Genomic DNA, 22,353 nt, shown 5'->3' with positions numbered 1-22,353 from the left:
GTGAGAATCCACTCTATAGATGGCCCCGGTGAGCACTGCTAACCCTCCCAGCCACCCAGCATGGTCCATACACTGTTGTCACCAGGCGATGGAGGAGAAGACAGAGGGAAAGGACTACTCATGTGCAGCATCCACGGTACAGCAGGCTGGCCATCAGCCCCACCCACCAGGGAAGCTAAAGCTCAGCATCAGTGCACACTGAGGAAGGCCCTCAGGCAGTTTGGAAACAGGAGGGAGGCCGAGCCCTGAGCAATGGTCCAGCGACTCAGTCGTCAGGGCCCGACACACAGGACTGGGGACGCACATTGGGAGGCTCAGAACTGCCAGCCAGGAATGCCCACGTTTCTCCAGCAGCCCCGGGAGATTCCAGCTCAGGAAAGCCTGGGGTTGAGCCCAGGTTTTGAGGTTCAAATTTCACTTCCAGTAACTATTAGCTGGGGGACTTTGAGTAAATTCCTTCACCTCTCTGTGCCTGACAGTGAGCGGGACTGAGAAGAGAGGCAACAAGAAAATGCTCCAGGGGGGAAATGAGCAAGAGAGGTGGAAACCAGGAGGATGGAAGGTAAAGAGGAAAGGTGAGGCCATTTGTGGTGCTACAGCCACAGACGCACATGCCTGCAGGGCCTGCCCAGGGGGCCAAACAGGAAAGTGGGACAGCGGTGACAAAATAATGTTTGTCCTTTCCAAAGTGCCCGGCTCTCCCAGGCTACCCTCTAGTTTCCTGCTCTTAATAGGGACATTAGGGACATGGATGCACATAAATCGGCATCTACAATTTTAAAAACAGCAACTGACATTCACCCTTTTGTAAGAGAGGCGATAGGGAGCAGTAGAGACTGAGCACCAGCTGTCCCTCTGCAGCCACCCAGAGCGGCCACATGTGTGTGGGGCCCAGAGTGGCCAGGCCTGCCGATTCTCAAGAGAAGCCAGATTTGGGGGGTTTTTCTTCACCCGCATCTTCTGATACTCAAAAACATGTTGGCGATGGATGCACGTTTTAATACACGGATAAACACCATGCCAGGGAGTCAGACCCATGTGGAGGCCACATCTGGACCTCCGGTGTGTGGCTCTGGTCTTCAGCCTGGAAAATAGAACAAACGCTAAACTGCTCATCTGGACAATGGCAGGAGGGTCTGGAAATCACAAGGGTTGGACTTGTGAGGAGCAGCCGTTTTATTTCGGGCAATAGGGGAAGAATGGACAGCCTGTCCAAGTATCAGGCTGGGATTCCAACAACAGACATCAGGTGACCTGAGTGTGCACTTCAAAGTGGAAAGGCGTCCAAAATGCTGCTCCACACTACACGGCCGAGTGCTGCTCCATGCTCGGCGAGGCACCTCCGCCAGGCCTGCTGGGGGCCGTCCACATCCACAGCCGTGCTCCAGCAGCTGCTCCCAACCGCCCCAATCATTGGCACTGGACAGTGTCAGCTCCGGGGCCGGCACTGGTTTAAAGTTTTGGGTGTGCACCTCCTGCCCTTTTTCTCTCTGTGCTGCCTCTATTTTATTGGGATGACTAAATCTTTCAACTATGTTAGCAGTAAACACAGCTAATTTACCCCCTGCCTCTTTGAAACAGCTGCTGACAGCTGCACTGTAATTCAATCAAGGACCTTTGTAGTGGAGCCTCTACCAAATTCACATGTGTTGTTTGGTTCCATCTCTCCTGCCCAGAGCCCCACACAGCTGCACCAAATATTGACGAGCGCCCACTTGCCCCCAAGGCCTGAATGCTAAACAGTGTGTTCACGGTGGAGGCGAAGGCAGGGAGCTCTCAGCAGTGTGAGAGAACTTCAGTGTCCAGGAACTGAGAGAAAAACACAACACACACAGACACAGGCCAAAGAACCAGAACCAAACGTCTCCTTTTATTGCAAAGTCAAACCCTTTTTATTTTGTCTATTTATACAGAATTTTCACTAAAGACTGTTCGACGCAACAGCCATGAGTACATTGGTCCAACCATTAATAAATAGTCTTAAATAAGAAAACAAACAGGTTGAAGGAAAGCAAGCTCGCCATCCTGAACGAGGGATTAAGGGGTGGGGGATTCAAAAGAGCTTTGGATGGAAATAAATAATCTCTTTGCTTTGTAACAACTATTTACAGGCTTAAATGTACAAATGATGCTAACCAGAGGCTGGTTGGGTCAGTAAGTGGTGAGAAAACCTGCACCAAGAGGGATCACACAAAAAGCCCCAGCTCTGCCAGCAAATGAAACCAAACATAACAAAAAATACTCCTCCCCAGTGACTAGAGAGTGGAGGCTGCAGCCCAAGCTACTAAAGAAGAAAAACATCAAGGAAAAGAAAAACAGAGCCCCGGTGTTTCCAGGAACTGTCTGAGTCAAGATGGAGAAACAGTCCCCCACAAGACCGGGTTCCACATGGCCACAGTCTCGGATCACCTTGCTTCCTTTACAGATGCGGAAAACGTTTGTAGACAGTGTAGCCCTCCCCCAGGCCTTGTGTTTGTGGCCGTAGGCTGACTGCGTACTATTTATGGGACTCACCAGCCAAGGCAAGGTGGGCTTACACCAAGAGCCATGTCAGAAATGCCACCTCCAAATCGGGACACTTGGTTAGGATGTTACCCTCAACAAGGCTTCTGTTTGCAATGTGAGTCCAGCACATCCTGCACCCATCAGACCTCCTATTATGCCATCTCCCCCTTACTTCAAGGAGCAAATTTGTTTGCAGAGACTTCTGATCAGGGTCTGCAAATGAAGAGACAGCCACGGGTACCCCTGCCAGGGCCAGCCTTGGAATGCCGCTGCAGACAAAGACCAGAGGGTCCACTGGGAGGATGTGCAGTACCCCTGCTCACCCCACTCCCATGGAGAACTAGGCTTCATTGGTGCTTCCTTTTTTTTTTTTTTCTTTTGAGATGGAGTCTCGCTTTGTCACCCAAGCTGGAGTGCAGTGGGGTGATCTCGGCTCACTGCAACCTCCACCTCCTGGGTTCAAGCGATTCTCCTGCCTCAGCCTCCAGAGTAGCTGGGATTACAGGCGCATGCCACCATGCCCAGCTAATTTTTGTATTTTTAGTAGAGATGGGGTTTCACCATGTTGGCCAGGCTGGTCTCAAACTCCTGACCTCAAATGATCCGCCCATCTCAGCCTCCCAAAGTGCTGGGATTACAGGCATGAGCCACCACGCCTGGCCCATTGGTGCTTCTTAACAACAGGGTCGAGTTGCAAGTTCCATCCTACTTGCTGTCCTTGTACCCTCTGCAATTTCACATGGATTTACTACCACTGGGGCGAGCTGAAAAGCCAATTCCAAATGTCTGCAGGTGTTTCACACACCTAGTTTCATTTCTGCCACTGCAAATCCAGCTGAACAACAGAACATATTTTTCCTCCAAAGGTCAACACACAACCCTCCTCCGAGCAGACATTTGCTCTTTCCCCTCCCACTAGATCTTGGATTTGGGCAAACCTCGGTAAACACTGGACCTCTGCAAGCCTCAGAATGAAACCTGTAGGGAATGGAGAGGGACCTCCCCGCCCTCCACATGACACAGCTTCTGTTTATGCATCAGGATAAACCGAGAAATGGGGATAAATTGTTTAGGAAAATATATCTGTAACATCCTAACCATTTTCATTCATTCGTTTTATTGTGACATTTATTACAGGAACTTCCGGGTCAATTTTCCTTTCGCACAGACACCAATGTGCCCACCCCTTGCCACGCCCCCTTCCTCCCACGGCTGGGTGGCCTGGCTGGCGGGCCCTCATAATTACCTCTGGAAACGAGTCCGTGCATGGCTGAGACTTCCCAGCCAATGACCTGGCCCAGCCATTTTTCTTTATGTGTGTTTTTTTTTCCCCTGCTAGGTTTTGCCTGTACAGCTTGTAGGATCTTGTTCATTGGATGAAAAATTGATCAAAAGCCATATGCTGCTCACGTTTCCTAATACTCTTGCACCTTTAAAGTTGAGGATAGGGAAGGAAAGGTCTCACAAAAGGCAGTTGATCTGCTGGTTCCTGGCCAAGGCGAGCAATGGAGGATCCAGAAAAACTTGGCCCCAAAGGGTCTGAATTCCCGGAGGGGCTAGTGGCAGCCACAGGCCCGAACCACCATGTTTCTGTATTTCTTCAGGATGACGTTGGAGCTGTCATCGAAGTAGAGGACGGAGATGGCATTGAGCTGTGTGGGCGCACAGCAGGGCTTGGGCACCGTTTCCGGGTTGATGAAGTGGACCTGAAACACACACCAAAACATGGGCAGTGGTGAGAAGCGGTGAGTCCTTCTAACTGGCCTCCACGTTTCTATAAAGAAACATCCTGTCTGGGCATAATAAATGACTGCAGGTGACACTCCCCAAGCCAAGCACTCCCTGTTCTAAGCACTTTACCTGGACAACTCAGTTCTGGGATTATCCCTGTTTTGCAGACAAGCGAACCAAAGCATAGAGGTTTTCACACTATGCAGTTGAGAAGGAAGGGGCCAGATCCGACATTCAGGACCAGGTAATTCTCTGCTGGGGAACTGCCCTGTGCACTGCAGAATGCTGAACAGTGTCCCTGACTTGGAGCCACCAGAAGTGCTCCATCTTGCTCATGGGCTTCTCTGTACCTTACAGAGGATGTGGGCCAGGGACACACAAACTCAAATGCCTATGGGTGCCACATGAGTGCCACTGATGAGCAAAGTAGACCAATGGTAAGACAATAGGGAATAGTGGGGACTAAGGCAAACTAAGGGAAGAGGCCGCCACTCAACCTAAGCTGATGGCAGCCAACCGAGCTCAGTAAATTAGCAGATCTGCCACGTGTCCAAGATAGGCCAGAGATTCCACTGTCCTGTTGTTTTTAATGTGAAACTTCTGGGTTTCCAGCAACTGCAGGTGCCAGGCAAGAGCATCAATGACTGGCACTCTGTTCCCAGGGTCCAGGCTGTGACCGCTGACACAGGCTAGCATGCTTTTTACACATTTTATGATGGACAATTTCAAACTCTTACACATCCATACCCTTCCCTACCTGCTCCACCTTGAATGATTTTAAAGTAAATTCCAGCCATCAGCTCATTTCCTCTGGAAGCATTTCATCAGAACTCTCTAGAAGACAGTTGTCTCCTTTGAAAAATGACCACAATCGCATCATTTCACAGTCCCTGGAGAATTCACTTTGATCCTGCAGATCTCTGGTGAAATACTGATGGAAGTAGGTGCACACAGGACGATGGCACTCCTGTTCCATGGGCCATAAAGGCAGCGGTTGGAGAAGGATAGAGATGTGTCCCCTGGCGGCTGGGGAGACATGCCTGGCACCTTCCAGGGCATACTGGCACAGCATAGCACATCCAGACCAAGGAATACGTTGGGGAGGACTCTTCCCTTTCCAGCCTAAGGACCTTCAATCCCAAGTAGGGCTTTGGAGTTTACAATTGAGGAGGGGAGAGAGGGCTTTGGAAAATCAATGCTTAAAAAAGCAAACAAAGAAACAAAAACCCTTACCCTCAAAGAGCAGAACCAAATGAAAGGGATAGATGAGATTTTTCTCCAGGATTTAACACACAGGACAGGGGCAAGAAAAGGAGGCAGATTACTAAATGAAAGGAGGGAGTAGTCCCAGTAGTGAGCTCTCTGTCAGTAGAAGCATTCAAGGCAGGGTGGATGATCAGTTGGCGGGAAAGGTTCAGATGATGTTCATGGCAGGGAGCTACATAACCAACGTCCTTGAACCTTGGATTCTAAGCAAAAGAACACAATCCCTATAGCTCTTATCACTATGGTTGCTGTTGGCAGAGCAGGAATAACATCTACTGGGTGTCGCCATGTGCTGGGCACGTTCATCTCATTATCACACAGAATCTTCCCAGTGACCCCACTGAAATTTTACTCGAAATGGCCCCGTGGGTCCCCACTCATCTCTCCATCCCATTATTCTGCTGGCCAGCTTCTGATCAGTCTGCCCCTCGCTGAGATTTCTCATCTGTTTACCTGTTTCCTCTACAGGAAAATGAAGCAGGGCCCTGTTAGGCACAGTAACCTGCACCCACAATACTACAAGCATCCTCAAAGGAGCCCATAAAACTTTCAGTTACTTTTAAAATTAGGAGAAATAAATGTACTTCAGGGTCAAAGATTATACTCCTCTTTATACCAAACCAGTCAGAAAATACAACTTTTGCTTTTTGTTTTTTAATGGGGCAAGGAGCCCCTGAAGGTCATGACATGGCAATGGGCTGACATCTACTCAGGCCCCAGCTTGGAGGCAGCAGGATCTGGGGGCCCCACAGCCTGCCCGGCCCAGGTAACCACACCCCAAGACAGCGTGACACCCACCAGTGTCTGCACGATGGCGTGGTTGGTGGCGTTCATGTAGGAGTTCAGAGGGAAGGCACACTCCCCCTCACAGTAGTAGGCGGCGTAGCCTTCAGGCGCGATGATCCAGTCCTGAAGAGGAGAAGAGAGTGTGGGAAACCATGCGGAAGGCCTGAGCCACGTCATCCCAACCCCCATGCTGGCCAGAAGCCACCATGCCAGGCTCACGACCTGAGGACGAAGGCTCAGGCCATGCCTTCTGAGCAGCAGGGGGCCCAGCAGCGGCAGGAAAAATGGGTGGCCTCTCATGGTCCCACAAGAATGGAAAGGAGGACCATTCTACAGTCTTGGCCTACAGTCCAAGCTACTTGGGAGACTAGTGGGAAGACAGCTCAAAGCTGCAGTGAGCTATGATCACACCACTGCACCCCAGCCTGGTGACAGAGCAAAATCCCATTTCTAAAAACAACAACAACAACAAAAAAAAAAACATAAAATAAACATGAAGGAAAGCCCCACAGAGCTTGGCTGATCATAAAACAGACATCCATGGCTGTGTCTTCTGGACAGAAGGTGGCACAGCAAGGAGCCTCTGGTGTGAGGCAATCATCAGCTCTACCCGCCACTAGGTGGTCATACACTGGCAGTTCACCTTAAACCAACCTCCATGCCTTGGTGTGCCCACCTGCCAGAGAGGCTAATAACTCCTAATGGCGTCATCTATGCTGGCTCGGGATGAGAATTCAGTGACAGTGTAGACAGGTCTGTACACTGGTCAGGAAGGGATCCATGTGCCATACCTGCCTCTAGGGTCTGCGTGGCACAGAAACGTTGCCCAATAATCAATACACTCCTCGGTGAGGCTTAAGCGCATGGAACCTTCCAGCAGAGGCCCCTGGAGTTTGGGTTCTGTCCCAGCAGCGGGTGGATGTGGTCATCAGTCCCGAGGGCAGGCTCACAGGAGGGCTCAGAGCTGGCTGTGTGTGTGCACGCCCTGAGTGTGTCGGGGCATAATCCCCAGGGAAGATTCTGGACTCTCCCACTGAACTACAAGCTCCCTGAGGGTAGAATACCACCAGTTGCCCTGATGACCTCATGACAATACCCTCTCCAGGGATATTTGAGCCCCACGGGGCAGATACATTGCAATGTGCAATGCTGCATCTCCAATCCGGTACCAGAACAGGGCCCAGAATGCTGCGATGCTGCACGATTGCTGAATGAGAATCACACCAGCGCTCACAGCCGACACATGGTGGATCAGATGACCTTCACTCCTCCCCTGCCTTTTGCCTCACTCCATGCAGATGGCTCCAGAGGGGGCAGCCATGTGCCAGTAACATGACCACATCCCTAAGACAGTTGACTGGTCCAGGAACAATGGCCTGAACCAAGTTGGGCAGATCCATCCCTCCCGTGGGAATGGGAATGGGAATGGGATGAGGGCAGAGGGGGAGATGGCTCCCCAGGTATCTGGATTCAAATACACAGGCCGGCATCATCTTGAGAAGCAGCCAGCCCACAGATGGGAATGATGTGCATGCAGAGAATGGGGTTCAGAGTTCAAAGTGTTTGGGTTCCTGGTTCGAGTTCAAGTCTCAAACACATTTCTGCTCTTGGACTTCATGAGGCCTCCCTGTATCCTTAGCCCAAGTCCCCTTCTGCAGCGAGGCCACTTGATACTGGAGTCTTAACTGGCAGAGATGAGAAATAGGACCGAGCACAGACCCGCTGCCTCGTGGGAGCCCACGCCAGAGGCCCCATGCCCAAGACAGACCCAGCCAGCCCCTTACCTGCCAGCCCAGGTCTCGGAAGCTGACGTACAGCTCGTGCTTCTTACAGGCCTGCCTCTGGTCACTGCTGCTGTTCTCTGCGTTGACAAGGAAGTGAAGAAGCAGAGCCCAGTGAGGAGAAAGAAACACACACACATCAAAAGTTCCCTCCATCTTAGGCGGTGATGTGAACAGCAACCAAGCACAGATGGCTGAGGGGTAAATTTCCTGATTCAAAAGCCAGTTCAAGGGTCTAACTGCCTTAAAACTCATTTCTACCCCCAGCAAATGCCCTACTAAGGGAGGTGCCAATGCCCCCATTCCTCTCTCACGCAGTCTTATCCCATAATACTTTCTGGATCCTTCTGCGGACACTGGTTTCTTTTATACACGTGTGTTGTTTAAATGCTGACATCTGCCTGGATTCCATAAGGGACTCAAACCCCATCCACCTCCCACAGTGCCACTGCAGGGGCCCTGCTCAAAGAGATCTGCTTATGAACGACCTCGACGTGTGAGGCCCCAACACACTCATCCCTCTGCAGGGGCAAGAGGATGCGGGGACAAGGCCTGGGACAAGCCCCCATCACCACCACCAGCAATAAGCAATGAGACAGCAAAGAGTCAAAACCTGATGACCTTTCAGAAAAAAACACTCCTGAGGTTTCTTTGAACAGTAAAAATTACACACTGGGATTTTCCAGAACTATGTAAGTTTGTAAGCATTTGGGTCAGGGCCTGAGCACTTGTAAACACTGCAGAAGTTTCTGTCTGTCTCTCTCTCTCACACACACTGCAACCTTCCTTCCACCCCACGGCAGAGGGATTGCTTTTTTCTTAGTCATGACCTGTCTTTCTTCCACCTACAACTTCCCAGGGGCTCTCTGTCATACTCAGAGCAGGGCCCAGTGTGCTCTAAAAACTGATTGATCAAACACCAAGCTCACTCCCACCGCAGGGCCTTTGCGTGTGCCGTTTCCTCGACCTGCCATGCCCCTTCCTGCATTCTTTGTTGTGTCTGGCTCAAGCCTTGGTTCCAATGTCACCTCCTCAAAGAGGTTTTGTAAAGTCACTATTGGATCCCCAAAGCTAAGCTCATCAGTGCACATCCTGTCCAGGAGTCAGGAAGTGGTTCAGGGAAGGGCAAGTGACCCAGCACAAACTAAAAGAGATCGGGAAAACAGTTCCTCCGTTCCTAAGAAAGACCCATGGGGAGACATTCATTCTCTTCCTCCTACTGCCAGGGAGCAAAAAAATAATGAAGCTCCCCTGGCTGTCCCCATGGCCAACTGCAGCTGTGGCCTTGAGAGGAAGCAGCACTGAAGATGGTGGGGTGGGGGCAGAAGGAGCTGGGGCTCGGAGGACACTATTGAGCTCCTGAATCCACCAACCCTAATGTCCACCCAATCTCGGCTCTGTGGGCTGATGAATTTTGTACTGGTTGAAGCGCATTTGACTTGGGTTTCTGATATCTGCAGCCAACCCTCAACCCATCCCAACTGGCCGCCCTGTGAAGGTTCATCCCACATAGAAAATGGTGGTCAGCTTGAGCTCAGGTGTCGCCCTTAGAGGTGCAGACCCTGGAGCACAGTCAGCCTCTGAGTGGAGTCTAACCTGTGAGTCAAGACCAGGTCCTGGGGACTGCTCCAGCTATGGAGTCCAACCCCAGCTCTCCTAGATCTTGGACTCCTGGTTTGCAAAATGAAGAGAGCTCCTATACCTCCTGGGGTAACCTTGAGTGTTCATGTCAGTTTCATATTTTATTCTTCTTGTAGCCCACTTGTTAGGGAAATTTAAAACTACACACATTCTCCATTCACACACACACACCTGTTAACTATCTGAATGCATGGCTGTTTCCTCCACACCCACTACATGCCATTAGGGTATATATCAAAGAGTGGAACATCACTCAATTTTTGACTTTTCTCTGATTCACAAGAATTCTATCTGCATGATTTCTAGGATAATGAGAAATGGTAAGATAAGAAGGGCATCGCTGAACTCCCTTCCCTGAGCTTCACTTTCCTCATCTGTAAAATGAGTGGGACAGGAGTGGTGCAGTAAGCTAGCCTCCCATGGACCACACACTGCAAATTAGGACACCTCCTCAGACACAGACTGGACATTCTGTTGGTCCTGGAAACCTTCAGTGTGCAGCCGCCTTAGCGACCCCATGACTGAGAACAATTCTGGAATGAAATGGGCTAGAGACAGCAAGCGAGAGTGGAAAGCAGAAAGAAGGAGAAAGAAGTGTTGAGGAGGAAGGAGGCAGGAGAGGGGAGAACAGCATGGAAAGTACAGGAGTCAGGAACTGGCCCCCAAGGCTCAGGCTGAGACAGGGGCACCATGCTGCCTGCTGGGGACTGAAAAGCAGGCTGCTTTTGTTTTCATCAGCAATTTTTTTTTTTTTTTTTTTTTTTTTGAGACAAGAGTCTTGCTCTGTTGACCAGGCTGGAGCACAGTGGTGCAATCTTGGCTCACTGCAACCTCTGCCTCCTGGGTTCAAGCGATTCTCCTGCCTCAGCCTCCCAAGTAGCTGGGACTATAGGCACTCATCACCATGCCCGTCTAATTTTTGTATATTTAGTAGAGATGGGGTTTCACCATGTTGGCCAGGCTGGTCACAAACTCCTGACCTCAGGTGATCCGCCCGCCTAGGCCTCCAAAATGCCATTTTTGAATGTATCTATTTATATAGATATAAAATGTATCTATAGTTCAGAAAAGCAATGTGGAAAGATATGCACACCAATGAGGAAATGACATTTAATTGATTATAACCGAATCACGTGTGTTTAGACCTGGTCCTGAGGAGACACTCGAGACTCTCTGCGAAGTGACCTCTGTGAAGGCTGGGGCGGGGCAGGTGGCCTCCAGGCTGTGGGGTGGGAGCGCTTGCCCTGGGTGCCCTGCCCTCACGGCCTGCATGCCTGGTGGAGTCATTCATTCAGCCGTTGCTAGGGGCTGCTTCCTAGTGTACAGGCATGAGATGAGTCCCGGGTGTAAGACAGCAAAGGCCTGCCACTCAGGGGCTTTTCCAGAACGAGAGGCGGGTCATAGGTAAGTGAGTGCACATGACTTACACGGAGATGAGGGCTACAGAGGAAGACAAGGCAGGAGAGCTGCATCGAGCGGGCATGCTGCAGGGGTGCCGGCAGGCGCTCTTCTGAGGAGGTGACGTGTGGATAAGAACCAAAAGGAAGTGAGATAGGAGGGTGGGGAGGCATCCGAGGGCGAGGCATTCCTGGATGAGGATGCCGAGCAGCGGGGACGAGGCGCCCTCCATGCCTGAGGCCGCTGGAGCAGCATCGGACAGAGGATCGGAAGCAGGCACTGAGCCCCACAAGGAATGAGAAAGCTGGGGCCTGGGTCAGCAGACTGCATGGGCGGAGGGAAGATCAGCGTGGCTGGAACCAGCCCCCAAGGCTCAATGCTGCAAGGGGGTGCTCAGAGTGGATGGAGGTAGCCAGGGGGAGCCCGGAGGCCCCTGATCCCCACCCTCAGTGGGGGAGTAGCAGGGCTGGGAGAGAGAGAATCAGCTCTGGGGCAGCAGGGACCTCCCCAGGGCCAGGGTGTCCTCAACATGAGAAGGTCAAGGTCAAGGAACCATCAGGGAAGAGCCCAAACAGCTGGACTCTACAGCCTGCCCTCGAGAACACACAGACGCCAAGCAGAAACCTAAGATGGCCTTTGTGGCTGCAGCAATGCCCAGGGCCACAGGTAGCCACGCCCCTCCACAACTCTCCTCCCTCTTCCCTATGGAGAGGCAGAAGGCAGGGCAGAGGAGAAGGAACATCCCCTCAGCTCAAGGAAGTGTCGGGTGAAGCTGCTAGCTGGAGCCAGAGACATTGCTGACTCCTTGGTGTCCTGAGTCAAGGAGGATTCTGAAGCTGCATGCAGGCTCCGTCAGAAGGAAGTCTCATGATCTATTAGCAATGTCTGTCATGAGCACAGGAGGGGCCATGATCTATTAGCAATGTCTGTCATGAGCACAAGAGGGGCAAGGAGTGGCCTGAGTGCTACTTTCCCCAACCCTGTCTTAAAGCAAAGCCACAACATTTGGCATAACTTAGTTCAAACCCAAGGCCAAACAGACCAAGGCTGAGCACAGCTCATGAAGCTAGTTGTGGTGTGCGAGTGAGGCGTGGGCACTGGCCCTGCCACCAAGAATCCCAGACCCTGCTCTGTACTTCCAAGGCTCTTTGATGATGGCTGTCCCAGCAGAAAGTGGCCGGAGCTCCGGTGTATCCTTAGGACTTATTAGCAGGAAAGCAAGGAAAGGAAACAAAAGAGAGACTCCCAGCTCTCCTGTTCCTCCAAGCCTGCCCCACCCGCCCCAAAGCAACAGAACCTGAGCAGGAGACAGCCCAGATGCCAGCACCGTGGATTCATCCACCTCCTCAACCCCCTGCCTGGGCCGCAGACAAGTCAGGACTGGTGCTCAGGCTCAGCTCCCGCCCCCACGGGTCATCTGGTAAAGGCGGCTGCTTACCAGGGAGCTGGGTCCAAACGTGGGTGGGGAGAAGGAAGTGCAGGGACCCAGTTTCTCAACCCCAAACCGCACCATCTGAAGAGCACGTGAAGCCCCGGGGAAGGGGACTGGTGGGCAGGAAAGCGAGCTCCGCGTGGGGTAGCGTGCCAGAGCATGTGCCCCCGCCCCGGCACACACAAGGATGCCGAGATTCAACTTGTGTGGCCCCACGGCAGGGCTCCAGCCCATCACGGGGGTGGGGGCGCGGAGGGGAACGAGCGATTCAAAGGGGCAGGCACACAGGCACACATACTCACACTCACACTCAGGGACTCTGGCCTAAGCCTAGGGTGGGAGCCGGGCCTCGGTATTTTTTATGTTTACTTTTTTCTTAACTTCCAGGCAGGTTTTAGAAGAACTTCAAACAGGGCCACGAGCGATCCGCGGGAAGGAGGCAGGTTCCCAGCAATGAATTTCTGCCACGGGAAACAGTGAGAGCCCCGTCCTGGGAGCTGTGTAAATGGAGACTTGGGGGGGCTTTGATGAGGAGGTGGTGGGGAAAATCAGACTGAATTCTAAACCTGCGAGGCCTAGTTCCTCTCCCCCTCGTTACCCAGGTGCGTGCACCCGATGGAGCTCCAAGACATGGAAGTCTTCGCCGGGATGGAGTTTGCTGCACTTCCTGCCTGGATGATCTGTAAAAATCCTCTAGGGAGTCTCCAGGCTCCGAGCACCCCCTCGGCACCCACCCTGTTCCTCACCTTTCTTAGAGCAGCCAGAATGATCTTATCACCTGCACCGCACACCCCAGCTTGAATCTCTGCAAAGACTTCTGAACATGCTTGGCATGAAGTTCAAATTCAAGGCTCTCAAGAGAAGGCCTGACTCACCACCCTCACTCCCCTCCCCTGCTTCAGCCCCCACAGCCTCCTCCCCGCTCCCCAAAGCTTCCAGGAAACCCCACAGCACAGGCCTCTGCCCCTGCAGGTCCCACAGCCCAGAGCAACCTCTTCGGACCAGCCTGGCCTCATGGGCACCCACTGGGCCCAGAGCTCTCAGCTCACTCACCACAAAATCTTGTCTGCACCCCTCGGGATGGGCTGGGTTCCCTGGGCACCACCCTGACTCTGGGCCTGTTACTATGTATGGATGTAAATGGCAACCCCCTCCTTCCTGTCCTAAATTAACACCCCTAAGGGCAGTCTTTGTGTGGGTGTTCAGCATTGAACCCCAGCCTTCAAGAGTCCAGCATAAAAGAGGCTTTAAATACAAATGAAGAAATTCAGTTGGTTTTTGATTTGGGAGACCACAGACCCCTTTGAGACACCTGGAAAAATGGATCCACCTGCCAGAAAAGAAAATACACAGAATCCCTACACACACTCTGGGCCACACAGACGCACTGAGGTCCATCTGGGGGCCCCAGGACATCTGCCAGGGGTCAGGAAGCCTTGTCTGAAAAAGGCCACCAACACTGCTGACCTGCCTTCTCCCTTGAAAAGTAAAATGAACATAAATTTCAAGCTAGGCTAGGTGAGGAGGAAGAAGCTATTGGCACTAGAGGGTTAGTTTGGGGGTGGAGCTGCTGCTGTCCTCTCACCAGGACCTTTCTCGATAGCCCCCTGCTCCCCTTGGGTGCTTCCTGGGACCAACCGCAGGCCCCAGAGCTGATAAGCAGATAATAGCTTCCCATATAGCGGCAGGGCAGGTTTGCACCTCAGACCTTTTTCTGCCTTGTGATCAACCTGGATCCAAGAAGGCTGCAACTCCTCCTGAGCCGGCCCCCAGACGGCTGTGTCCCAGCTCCTTAGCTGGATGAGAGAAGCACGCTGAGGAGGCCAGGAGCAGTAACTTGCCTGTAATCTCAGTACTTTGGGAGGCAAAAGTGGGAGGATAGCTTGAGCCTAAGAGCTCCAGATCAGCCTAGGCAATAGAGGGAGGCCCTGTCTCTACAAAAATAGCCAGTTGTGGTGGCATCCATCTATAGTCCCAACTACCCAGGAGGCTCAGGAGGGAGGATTGCTCGAGCCCAGAAGGTCAAGACTGCAGTAAGCCATGCTCACACCACTGCACTCCAGCCTGGGCAATGGTGCAAGACCCTGTCTCTAAAAAAAAAAAGAAAAGAAAGAAAGAGAAAGAAAATCACTTTGCCAACAAAGCTGTATTCTTTCCTATCGTTGCTTTAACAAATTACCAAACAAATTATCAAAACAATACAAACGGATGATAGCTCTGTGGCTCTGAAGTCCAACACTAGTCTCAGCAGGTAAATAAATGCAAGTGTGGGCAAGATGGGTTCCTTCTGGGGGCTCTAGGGGAGGATCCCTCCCTTGCCTTGTGCAGCTTCTCCAGGCCACCTGCATCACAGGGCTGGTGGCCCCGCTCATCTCCACCCCTCTGTCCTCTGTGCTCACATGGCTCCAACCACAGCTCGCAAAGGCTCTCTCCTCTAAGGACTGATAGGGCCACCCTGCTACACAGAGCCCGCGCATTGGAAGGCCAGCTGATTAGCACCTGTGATTCCAAGGGCAGCCTTAACTCCCCTTCGCCCTGGAGGGTGACACGTTCACAGGTTCCAGAGATTAAGACACTGGCATCTTGGAGAGGCTGTTGCTCTGCTCATTGCAAATGGCTTCCTGAAGACCCAGAGAAACAGCACCCCCAGGCAGCAGCTCCCCTGGCTGGCGGGATGGGACTGGGGATAGGGAGCAAACTGGGTTCCTTGGATCTGGGGGCGGTGTCACCCCTCCAGTCCACTGGAAAATGGTTGGTTGTGAGGTTCACTGATTCGAAACTTTGGTTTTGGTCTGGGAGGAGTCCAGATGCTTCTTCTGGCAGACTTGACACTGCATGTGCAGGGGGCATGAGCCAGGCAAGGAGTGTGGGAGGGCTGTCCACAGACGCCCACAGTGCCAGCAGCGCTGGTCCAGGCCAGCCCACCCCCAAAGCCCAAAACCAGAATGCACCTTCTTGGGACCCCAGCACCCGCAGGCCACCACAGGCTGTCAATGTCGGTTCCCCAATCAGCCTATGGGGAAAGGGATTGCACCCCAGCCACAGCCCCAGTGCCCGGGACAAAGCCAGGCTCCTGTGGGGGCCCCACAAATGCCTGGTGACTTGTCAGAAAGCACTCAGTGGGATTGCTGGGGACACTGAAGCTCATCCAGGCCAGGCAGATGACCCTGGCAACGTCCGACAGGAAAGAGGGCCTGGGGCAAGGGACAACCCAGACCCCAGAGACCCAATCCCAGGGCTGCCACTTACCTACACCATGCCCTTAGACAAACCACTTACCCTCTTCGAGCCTCAGTTTTCCTCTCTGTGAGTGGGAGGCCATCTACCTCAGAGCCTCAAGAACCACACAACATGATGGGCTAAAAGCTGTCTGCTCTAGAGGACCTGCAGAGTGCGACCCCCTGGAAGTCTCCTTCGCACAATGCGTTAACTTTACTTATATTTACTGTTAATGTTTGATTTGCTTGCAATGAAAATATTAGCTTTAATTTTTAAAAAATTTATTGTAAAGAAACATTTCAAACAAACTGAAAAGTATTGCAAATCATATATTCTTTTTTTTTTTTTTTTTTTGAGACAGAGTCTCGCTCTGTCGCCCAGGCTGGAGTGCAGCAGCATGATCTTGGCTCACTGCACGCTCCGCCTCCCAGGTTCATGCCATTCTCCTGCCTCAGACTCCTGAGTAGCACAAATCATATATTCTTTAAACACCTACCACCTGGCCAGGTGCAGTGGCTCACGCCTATAATCCCAGCATTTTGGGAGGCCAAGGCAGGTGGATCACTTGAGGTCAAGAGTTTGAGACCAGCCTGGCCAACATGGTGAAACCCTGTCTCTACTAAAAAAATACAAAAATTAGCTGGACACAGTGGCGCACACCCGTAGTCCCAGCTACTCGGGAGGCTGAGACTGGAGAATCACTTGAACCTGGGAGGCAGAAGTTGCAGTAAGCTGAGATCGCACCACTGCACTCCAGCCTGGGTGACAGAGTAAGACTGTGTCTCAAAAAACAAACAAAAAACCCATATATATATACACACACACATATATACATAGATACAAATATACATATATACATATATATTTATCAAGTATTAAAGTTTGCCATGAATTTAAAATATGTTTCATTTTACAAAATAAAGAAACAGTAAACTCATCTACCTCCCCATTTCTTCCTCCCCCTCCTTCCATGGGGTAAGCTCCCCGGGGGTCTTCCCATCCATGTTTCAGAGTCTTCCTTCATCTCTGTGTAGCTGCAAGCACTGCCATTGTTCTATTTAAATATCTACACGCTTGGCATTGTACTATACTAATGTTTTGCAACTTGCATTTCTAAGCTAGTTTATTACTTTTACAGAATTAAGATGCTCTGTGTAGGGAAGGATTTGGGGGTTTTCTTCCTGAGCCATCTGGCGAGCACCTGAATGGATTTTGAGTCAGTCCCCTGCTGGGTCCCGCTGGGGCCCTGCTGAGTTCCTGTGGTGAGTCTGTGATCCCCCCTACCTGGGCGTACCTGCCACATTGGCCATCCGCAGGGCTTCCTGGTTCTTGGGCGTCTTGGAGCGGTTCTGGCTGCGCTGTTTGCTCCCCGTGGACCGGATGCTGCGGAAGTGGACCTCCGTGGCCTTGAAGAAAGCCACCATGAAGGGCTGCTTATTCTGGGGCCCGTGCCGCCCAATCAGGCCCGCCAACTTGGGGTTGATGCTCTGCCCTGGACAGGAAGCAGCCAAGTGCACAGAAGAGTAGTTACAGGAGGGCCACGAGCGGGACAGGGCTGCAGAGACGCTACGCCTCCCGGTTCATTCATGAACTCTTTATTCCTCCATCCAGCAAGTATTTATTGAGTACTCACTCTAGGCCAGGTACTGTTTAAGGAACTTGGAACACAACTGCGAGAGCAGCCAAGAAAATGTCCTGTTCTCTGGGTTTCCATGCAAGTGGGGAAGGCAGGCAGGAAATATAAGGGGTGGGGAACTAGGCTGAGGGCTGCGGAAGGTGGCAAGCCAGCGAACCCCATAAGTGCCACTCACATTCCATTGGCCAAAGCAGGTCGTGGTACCTGCCTAATTTCAGGGAGTTGGGGGGCAATCTTGCTCTGTGCCAGGGAAGGTGGGAGCAACTGCAAAAAGGTGGGAGCAACTGCAAACAACCCTAATGACTACAGGGGCCATCTCAGTAGAGATCTGGGTAATAGTGAGTGAGGGGGCTCAGTGGATGTTTGGGAAGAGTGTATTCCAGGCAGAGGGAACTGCAGAGGTGAACGTATGGAGGCAGGAGCGAGGAGGGCGTGTTCAAGGGGCAGGGGCGAATAGCAGAGACAACTGGGAGGGGCAGAACGGGCACGAATCAGGTTGGGTCCTATGGGCAACACGAGCACCTGCCTCAGCCCAGTGTCCTGCGTGGCTGGTGTCCCCTAAAATTCACACCCACACAGAACCTCAGGATGTGACCTCATTTGGAAGCACGGTCTTTGCAGATGTGCTGTCGTCAGTTAAAATAAGCTCATACTGGATTAGGATGAGCCTTAATCCAGTGACTAGTGTCCCCATAAGAAGGCCACATAAAGACACAGATGCAGACAGCCCGGGGAAGACAGAGGCCATGAAGCACCAAAGATGACCAGGAGCCTCTGAAGACAGAAGAGGTAAGGAGGGATTCCTGCCTAGAGCCTTTGTAGGAGGACAACCCTGTGGCACCTTGACTTTGGACTTCTAGCCTCCAGACCGTGAGAGAATAAAGCCGTGTTGTTTCAAGCCACCCAGTGAGTGGAACTTCACATCCAGGGCCCTGGTTAGGACACCAAGGCACTCTGCAAGAAGTGAGAACCACTAGGGTGGGACTTTCCATGGTTTTTATAAGGTCACTCAGGCTGCCCCTGGAGACCCGACTGCAGGGGTCAACCTGGAAGCAGGGAGACCAGGTGGAGGCAACTGAATGGTTCAGGTCGGAGGTGACGTGAGACTGGACCCAGGGTGGTGGGGAGGGAGGCTGGTGAGAAACGGCCAGATCCTCAAGAGTTCATTTTTAAAATCCACCTTTAGAATTTATTTTGGTTTTAACTTTTTGCTCTGAAATGATTACAGATTCACAGGAAGTTGAAAGACAATGTACAGGGAGCTCCCAAGTGCCCGTCATCCAGTTTCCCCCAAAGGTGACGTCTCACGTAACGAGAACACAGCCTCCAAACCAGGAAAGTGGCAGATTTAGGGCTGAATTTGGGGAGGGATTATAAAAGGTGTGAGAAAAAGGGGAGTCTCATAAGACTGCCATGCTCTTGGCCCAAGCCCCTGGAAGAAGGGAGGAGCTATTTACCAAGGTAGGGAAACTGAGGCAATGGAGCATAAGCTGGGAAATAGAGGGTAGAAGACAAAATGCAGTTTGGTTTAGCAGATATTATCTGAAATCCCTACTTGACACCAAAAGGAAGGTGTCAGGTGGGCAGCAGACACCTAAGCCTAGGTGTCTGGCCTAGGCTTGATCAATTGATCAATTGGAAGAGATGAGCTCTGGGCTAGTAAGGGAGGCAGCCAGGCCCAGGCCAGACCGCCTGGGTTCAAAGCCCTGCCTCTGTCACTTAATGCACAGCTGGGGCTCAGGGCAGAGCTTTGTGCACCCTAAGTGCTCAATAAATGCTAGCTCAGGGCAGAGCTTTGCACACCCTGAGTACTCAATAAATGCTAGCTCAGGGCAGTGGTCCAGATAGTAATGTAAGCTTGGGCATCCCCAGCACAGAGATGGGATTTAAAGTCAGAAGACTGGATGAGCTCACCTGGGGAAAGTGTGCAGCCTGAGAAGCAATGTGAAGACTGAGCCTAGGTGGCCTCTGTCTTCCACTGAGAGGTCAGGAGAATGCAGTGGAGACTGTGCAGGAGTACCCAGTAAGGAAGGATCTGAAAGAAGCTTGGGCAGGAAGAATGGGGACACCAGCAGGGTATGGGGTCCCGGAAAACAGGGGAGGAAAGTGGAGGGAGCAAACTCCATGTCCTGTGCTCTGCAGATGGACCCAAGAACACACTCTCTCTCCATTGGCTTTGACGATGGTGAGGTCATTGGCAATATATATGTAATGCCATGCCTGGGGGTGATGAGTATTTCAAAGCCAAAAAACAAAAAAAGCATCCAGTGGAAACAAAGCCTATTTCACACACATGACAGCACAAGCTCAGAGAGGCTGAATAACCCACCCAGGGATACCCAGCTTGGAAGCCACAAATCAGAATCTGAACCCAGATGAGGACAACAGGGAGTTGGGAGGCTGAGCCTCTGCAGATACGGTGCCCCCAAGTTGGGTGGGAGGGGTCAGAGGCCAGCAAGTGAGGGGCCCGCTCACATCTGGAATTAACTTCACCTGGAGTCCCCCAGAAGGGCCAGAAGTCAAGAAACCCAGCCTCCCAGGACCAGATCGGCACCAGTGGTTTCACTTTGGTTTTTTAACAACTAATGTTTAAAAGAACAACTTTCCCCCCACCCGCCACTATTTTACCTTAACCCCCTTTAACGTTCAGCTTCCCTGCATTCTTGAGCGGGGTTTCCCCGAGTTCACCCATCTATAATTTGAATGGTTCTATAAAAGAAACCATTAAAGCTGAGCCCCTAGGAATTGTGTTTCCCCCCTAGAAGGCTTTTAGGGCAAAATAAAAATGCCTGGCCTGAAAAGCTGATGCTGTTCCAGATACCTCAAATCCACGCGCTGCAAAAACTCTCTGCGCCTCTGAGCAGAGGCGTCTGGCTTGCTTTGGGCAGCTGTCAGGACAAGGACAGCCACATCCAGGGAGCCACAGCCTCAGCTGAGAAGTGTCAGGACAGAGGGGCAAAGAGTGGGTCTCAAGGGTGTTTAAAGCCACATGTGCCGCTAACCAGCCTATGTGGGCTGAGAGAGGCCAGTTGTATGCTGGGGCCTGAATTTCCTCATCTGTAAAATGGGGATGATGCCATGAGACACATCTGTCCCCCCTTTCCTTGGTAGCCAACCGGATTTTCATTGAGGCAGTTGTGCCTTACACAGCCTCCACGCTGGCCTTAGAGGAGGGGCCTGTGGTTTAATAAAAGGCAACTAATCCTCTGGCTATGGTGATTAGTTCAGGGATGAGCACATGACCCATTTTGGCCAATAAATGAAGGGGAGGTATCCTGGAGGTTTCTGGAAAAGAAGCCTCCCACTCTGGTGTCCAGAAGGAAGCCTGCCCCCCATCCCCTCCCCCCGCCCTCTCTCTCTCTCTCAACAGGATTGAGGGAGGAGGGATGGATGCAGCCACAGAAACGGCCACCATCTGGCAATCACAGGTGACCACGTTTCCAAAGAGGCCACACTGGTAGAAGGCAGAGCAGAGAGACCGGGTCTCTCCCGACATTGCTAAGTCACTGGATCAAGTCAGCCCTGAAGCCCGCATTCTCACCCCAGCCACTAAGATGAAAAACCTTTGACTGCTTAGTCTGAACTGGTATTTTGGGTTGTTCTTGTCCCTTTCCTAGAGACTTGGGGACAGGGAGCATGGTGCCAGCCATCTGGCACCTGACATGGAACAGGTGCTCTGAGGGCAGGTATGGAATCTTCCCCTCTGTCACCGAGTTTGGGAAAAGGTTCAGGATTTTAACCTAAAGGCTGAACAACACCACGGCAGACACTTATTCACCTTCAACAATAACAGAGGGATACAGAAAATACACTGGCAATTCCTAAAAAGGGTTTAATATGTAGTCTTCACGTGACCCAACAATTCCACTCCTAGGTGTGTACCCACGAGAACTGAAAACACAGGTTCACACGAAAAACTTGTACACGAGAGTTGGCGGCAGCATGATTTATGGTGGCCAAAAAGTGGAAACAACTCGATGTCCATTAACTAATGAAGGGATAAACAAAATACGGTGTATCCATACAGTGGAATATTGTTTGCCATAAAAAGGAGTCATTTTCTGATCCATGCTACAACACGGACAAACTTTAAACTCGTTACACCAAACGGAAGAAGCCAGATGCAAAAGCCACACATTGAATGATCGCATTTCTGTGATATTTCTGGAACGGGTAAATCCATAGAAATAGAAAGTAGTTGACTGGTTGCCTAGAGCTAGGGGTTGGGGTAGCAGGGAGTGGCTGTTAAGGGATATTCTGGGGGGAGTGATGGAAATGTACTAGAATTAGACAATGGGATGGCTGCACAACAATGAGAATATACTAAAAAAAAATAACTGAATTGTACACTTTGAAATGGTGAGTTTTATGTTAGGAAAATTAGATCTCACATTTTTAAAAAACTAAAAAGCAAAACAGGGGTGGGAATGACCCACTCACTGTGCCTTAGAGGGACAGTTTTTATGAATAACTGTAAGGATGCCTACCACAGGGTCTGGCTATATACTCAATGAATAAATGCCTGCCTCACCAACAGCAGACTGGGAGCTCACGGCCCACCCCATCCTCAACACAGCCCCAGGGAAAGAGATGCCGCAAGCTCACTTTGCAAAGGAGGAGCAAGACTGAGTGAGGAAGGCCTTTGAGCTGGTCCATGGCAAGGCCAAGATTCGAACCCTGGTCTGTCAAAACCAAAGCCTGCATTCTCTGCCATGACGGCCACAAGCCTTCGTGCTGCAAACACACCCAAGGCCTCCCTTCTGTCTGGGTATACAGTTGGTACTCAACTAGGATCAAGGCTCCCCAGAAGGGCGTGGGGCCTACACATGAGCTTGGAGGTCAGCACCCCAGGGGTTGGGAGGGGACAACTTCTCCCAACAGCTAGGTCTTTTTGTCCCTGGTATTCCTTGAAATGTCAAATGCCTGACTATAGTCATTTGGAAGAATTTGGACTGAAA

At 51.6% G+C, this 22,353-nt stretch overlaps 1 protein-coding gene across 1 annotated transcript in view; it reads right to left on the bottom strand.

Annotated features, from left to right (window-relative positions):
* Positions 1-1,854: 1,854 nt before the first annotated feature.
* The window catches only part of BMP7 (bone morphogenetic protein 7), a 98,694-nt gene continuing 78,195 nt past the window's right edge, over positions 1,855-22,353 (bottom strand). Inside the window, exons 4-7 of the mRNA XM_008013385.3 lie at positions 17,054-17,251; positions 8,073-8,149; positions 6,301-6,411; positions 1,855-4,211 (exon numbers count right to left, since the gene is read on the bottom strand). Of these exons, the coding sequence (XP_008011576.1) occupies positions 4,062-4,211; positions 6,301-6,411; positions 8,073-8,149; positions 17,054-17,251 (536 nt within the window). The 3' untranslated portion in view covers positions 1,855-4,061. The remainder of the gene's footprint in view (positions 4,212-6,300; positions 6,412-8,072; positions 8,150-17,053; positions 17,252-22,353) is intronic.

Source organism: Chlorocebus sabaeus, chromosome 2, assembly GCF_047675955.1.
Source record: "Chlorocebus sabaeus isolate Y175 chromosome 2, mChlSab1.0.hap1, whole genome shotgun sequence".
NCBI classification, from domain to species: Eukaryota; Metazoa; Chordata; class Mammalia; order Primates; family Cercopithecidae; genus Chlorocebus; species Chlorocebus sabaeus.
This window is presented reverse-complemented; position numbering and strand designations above follow the sequence as displayed.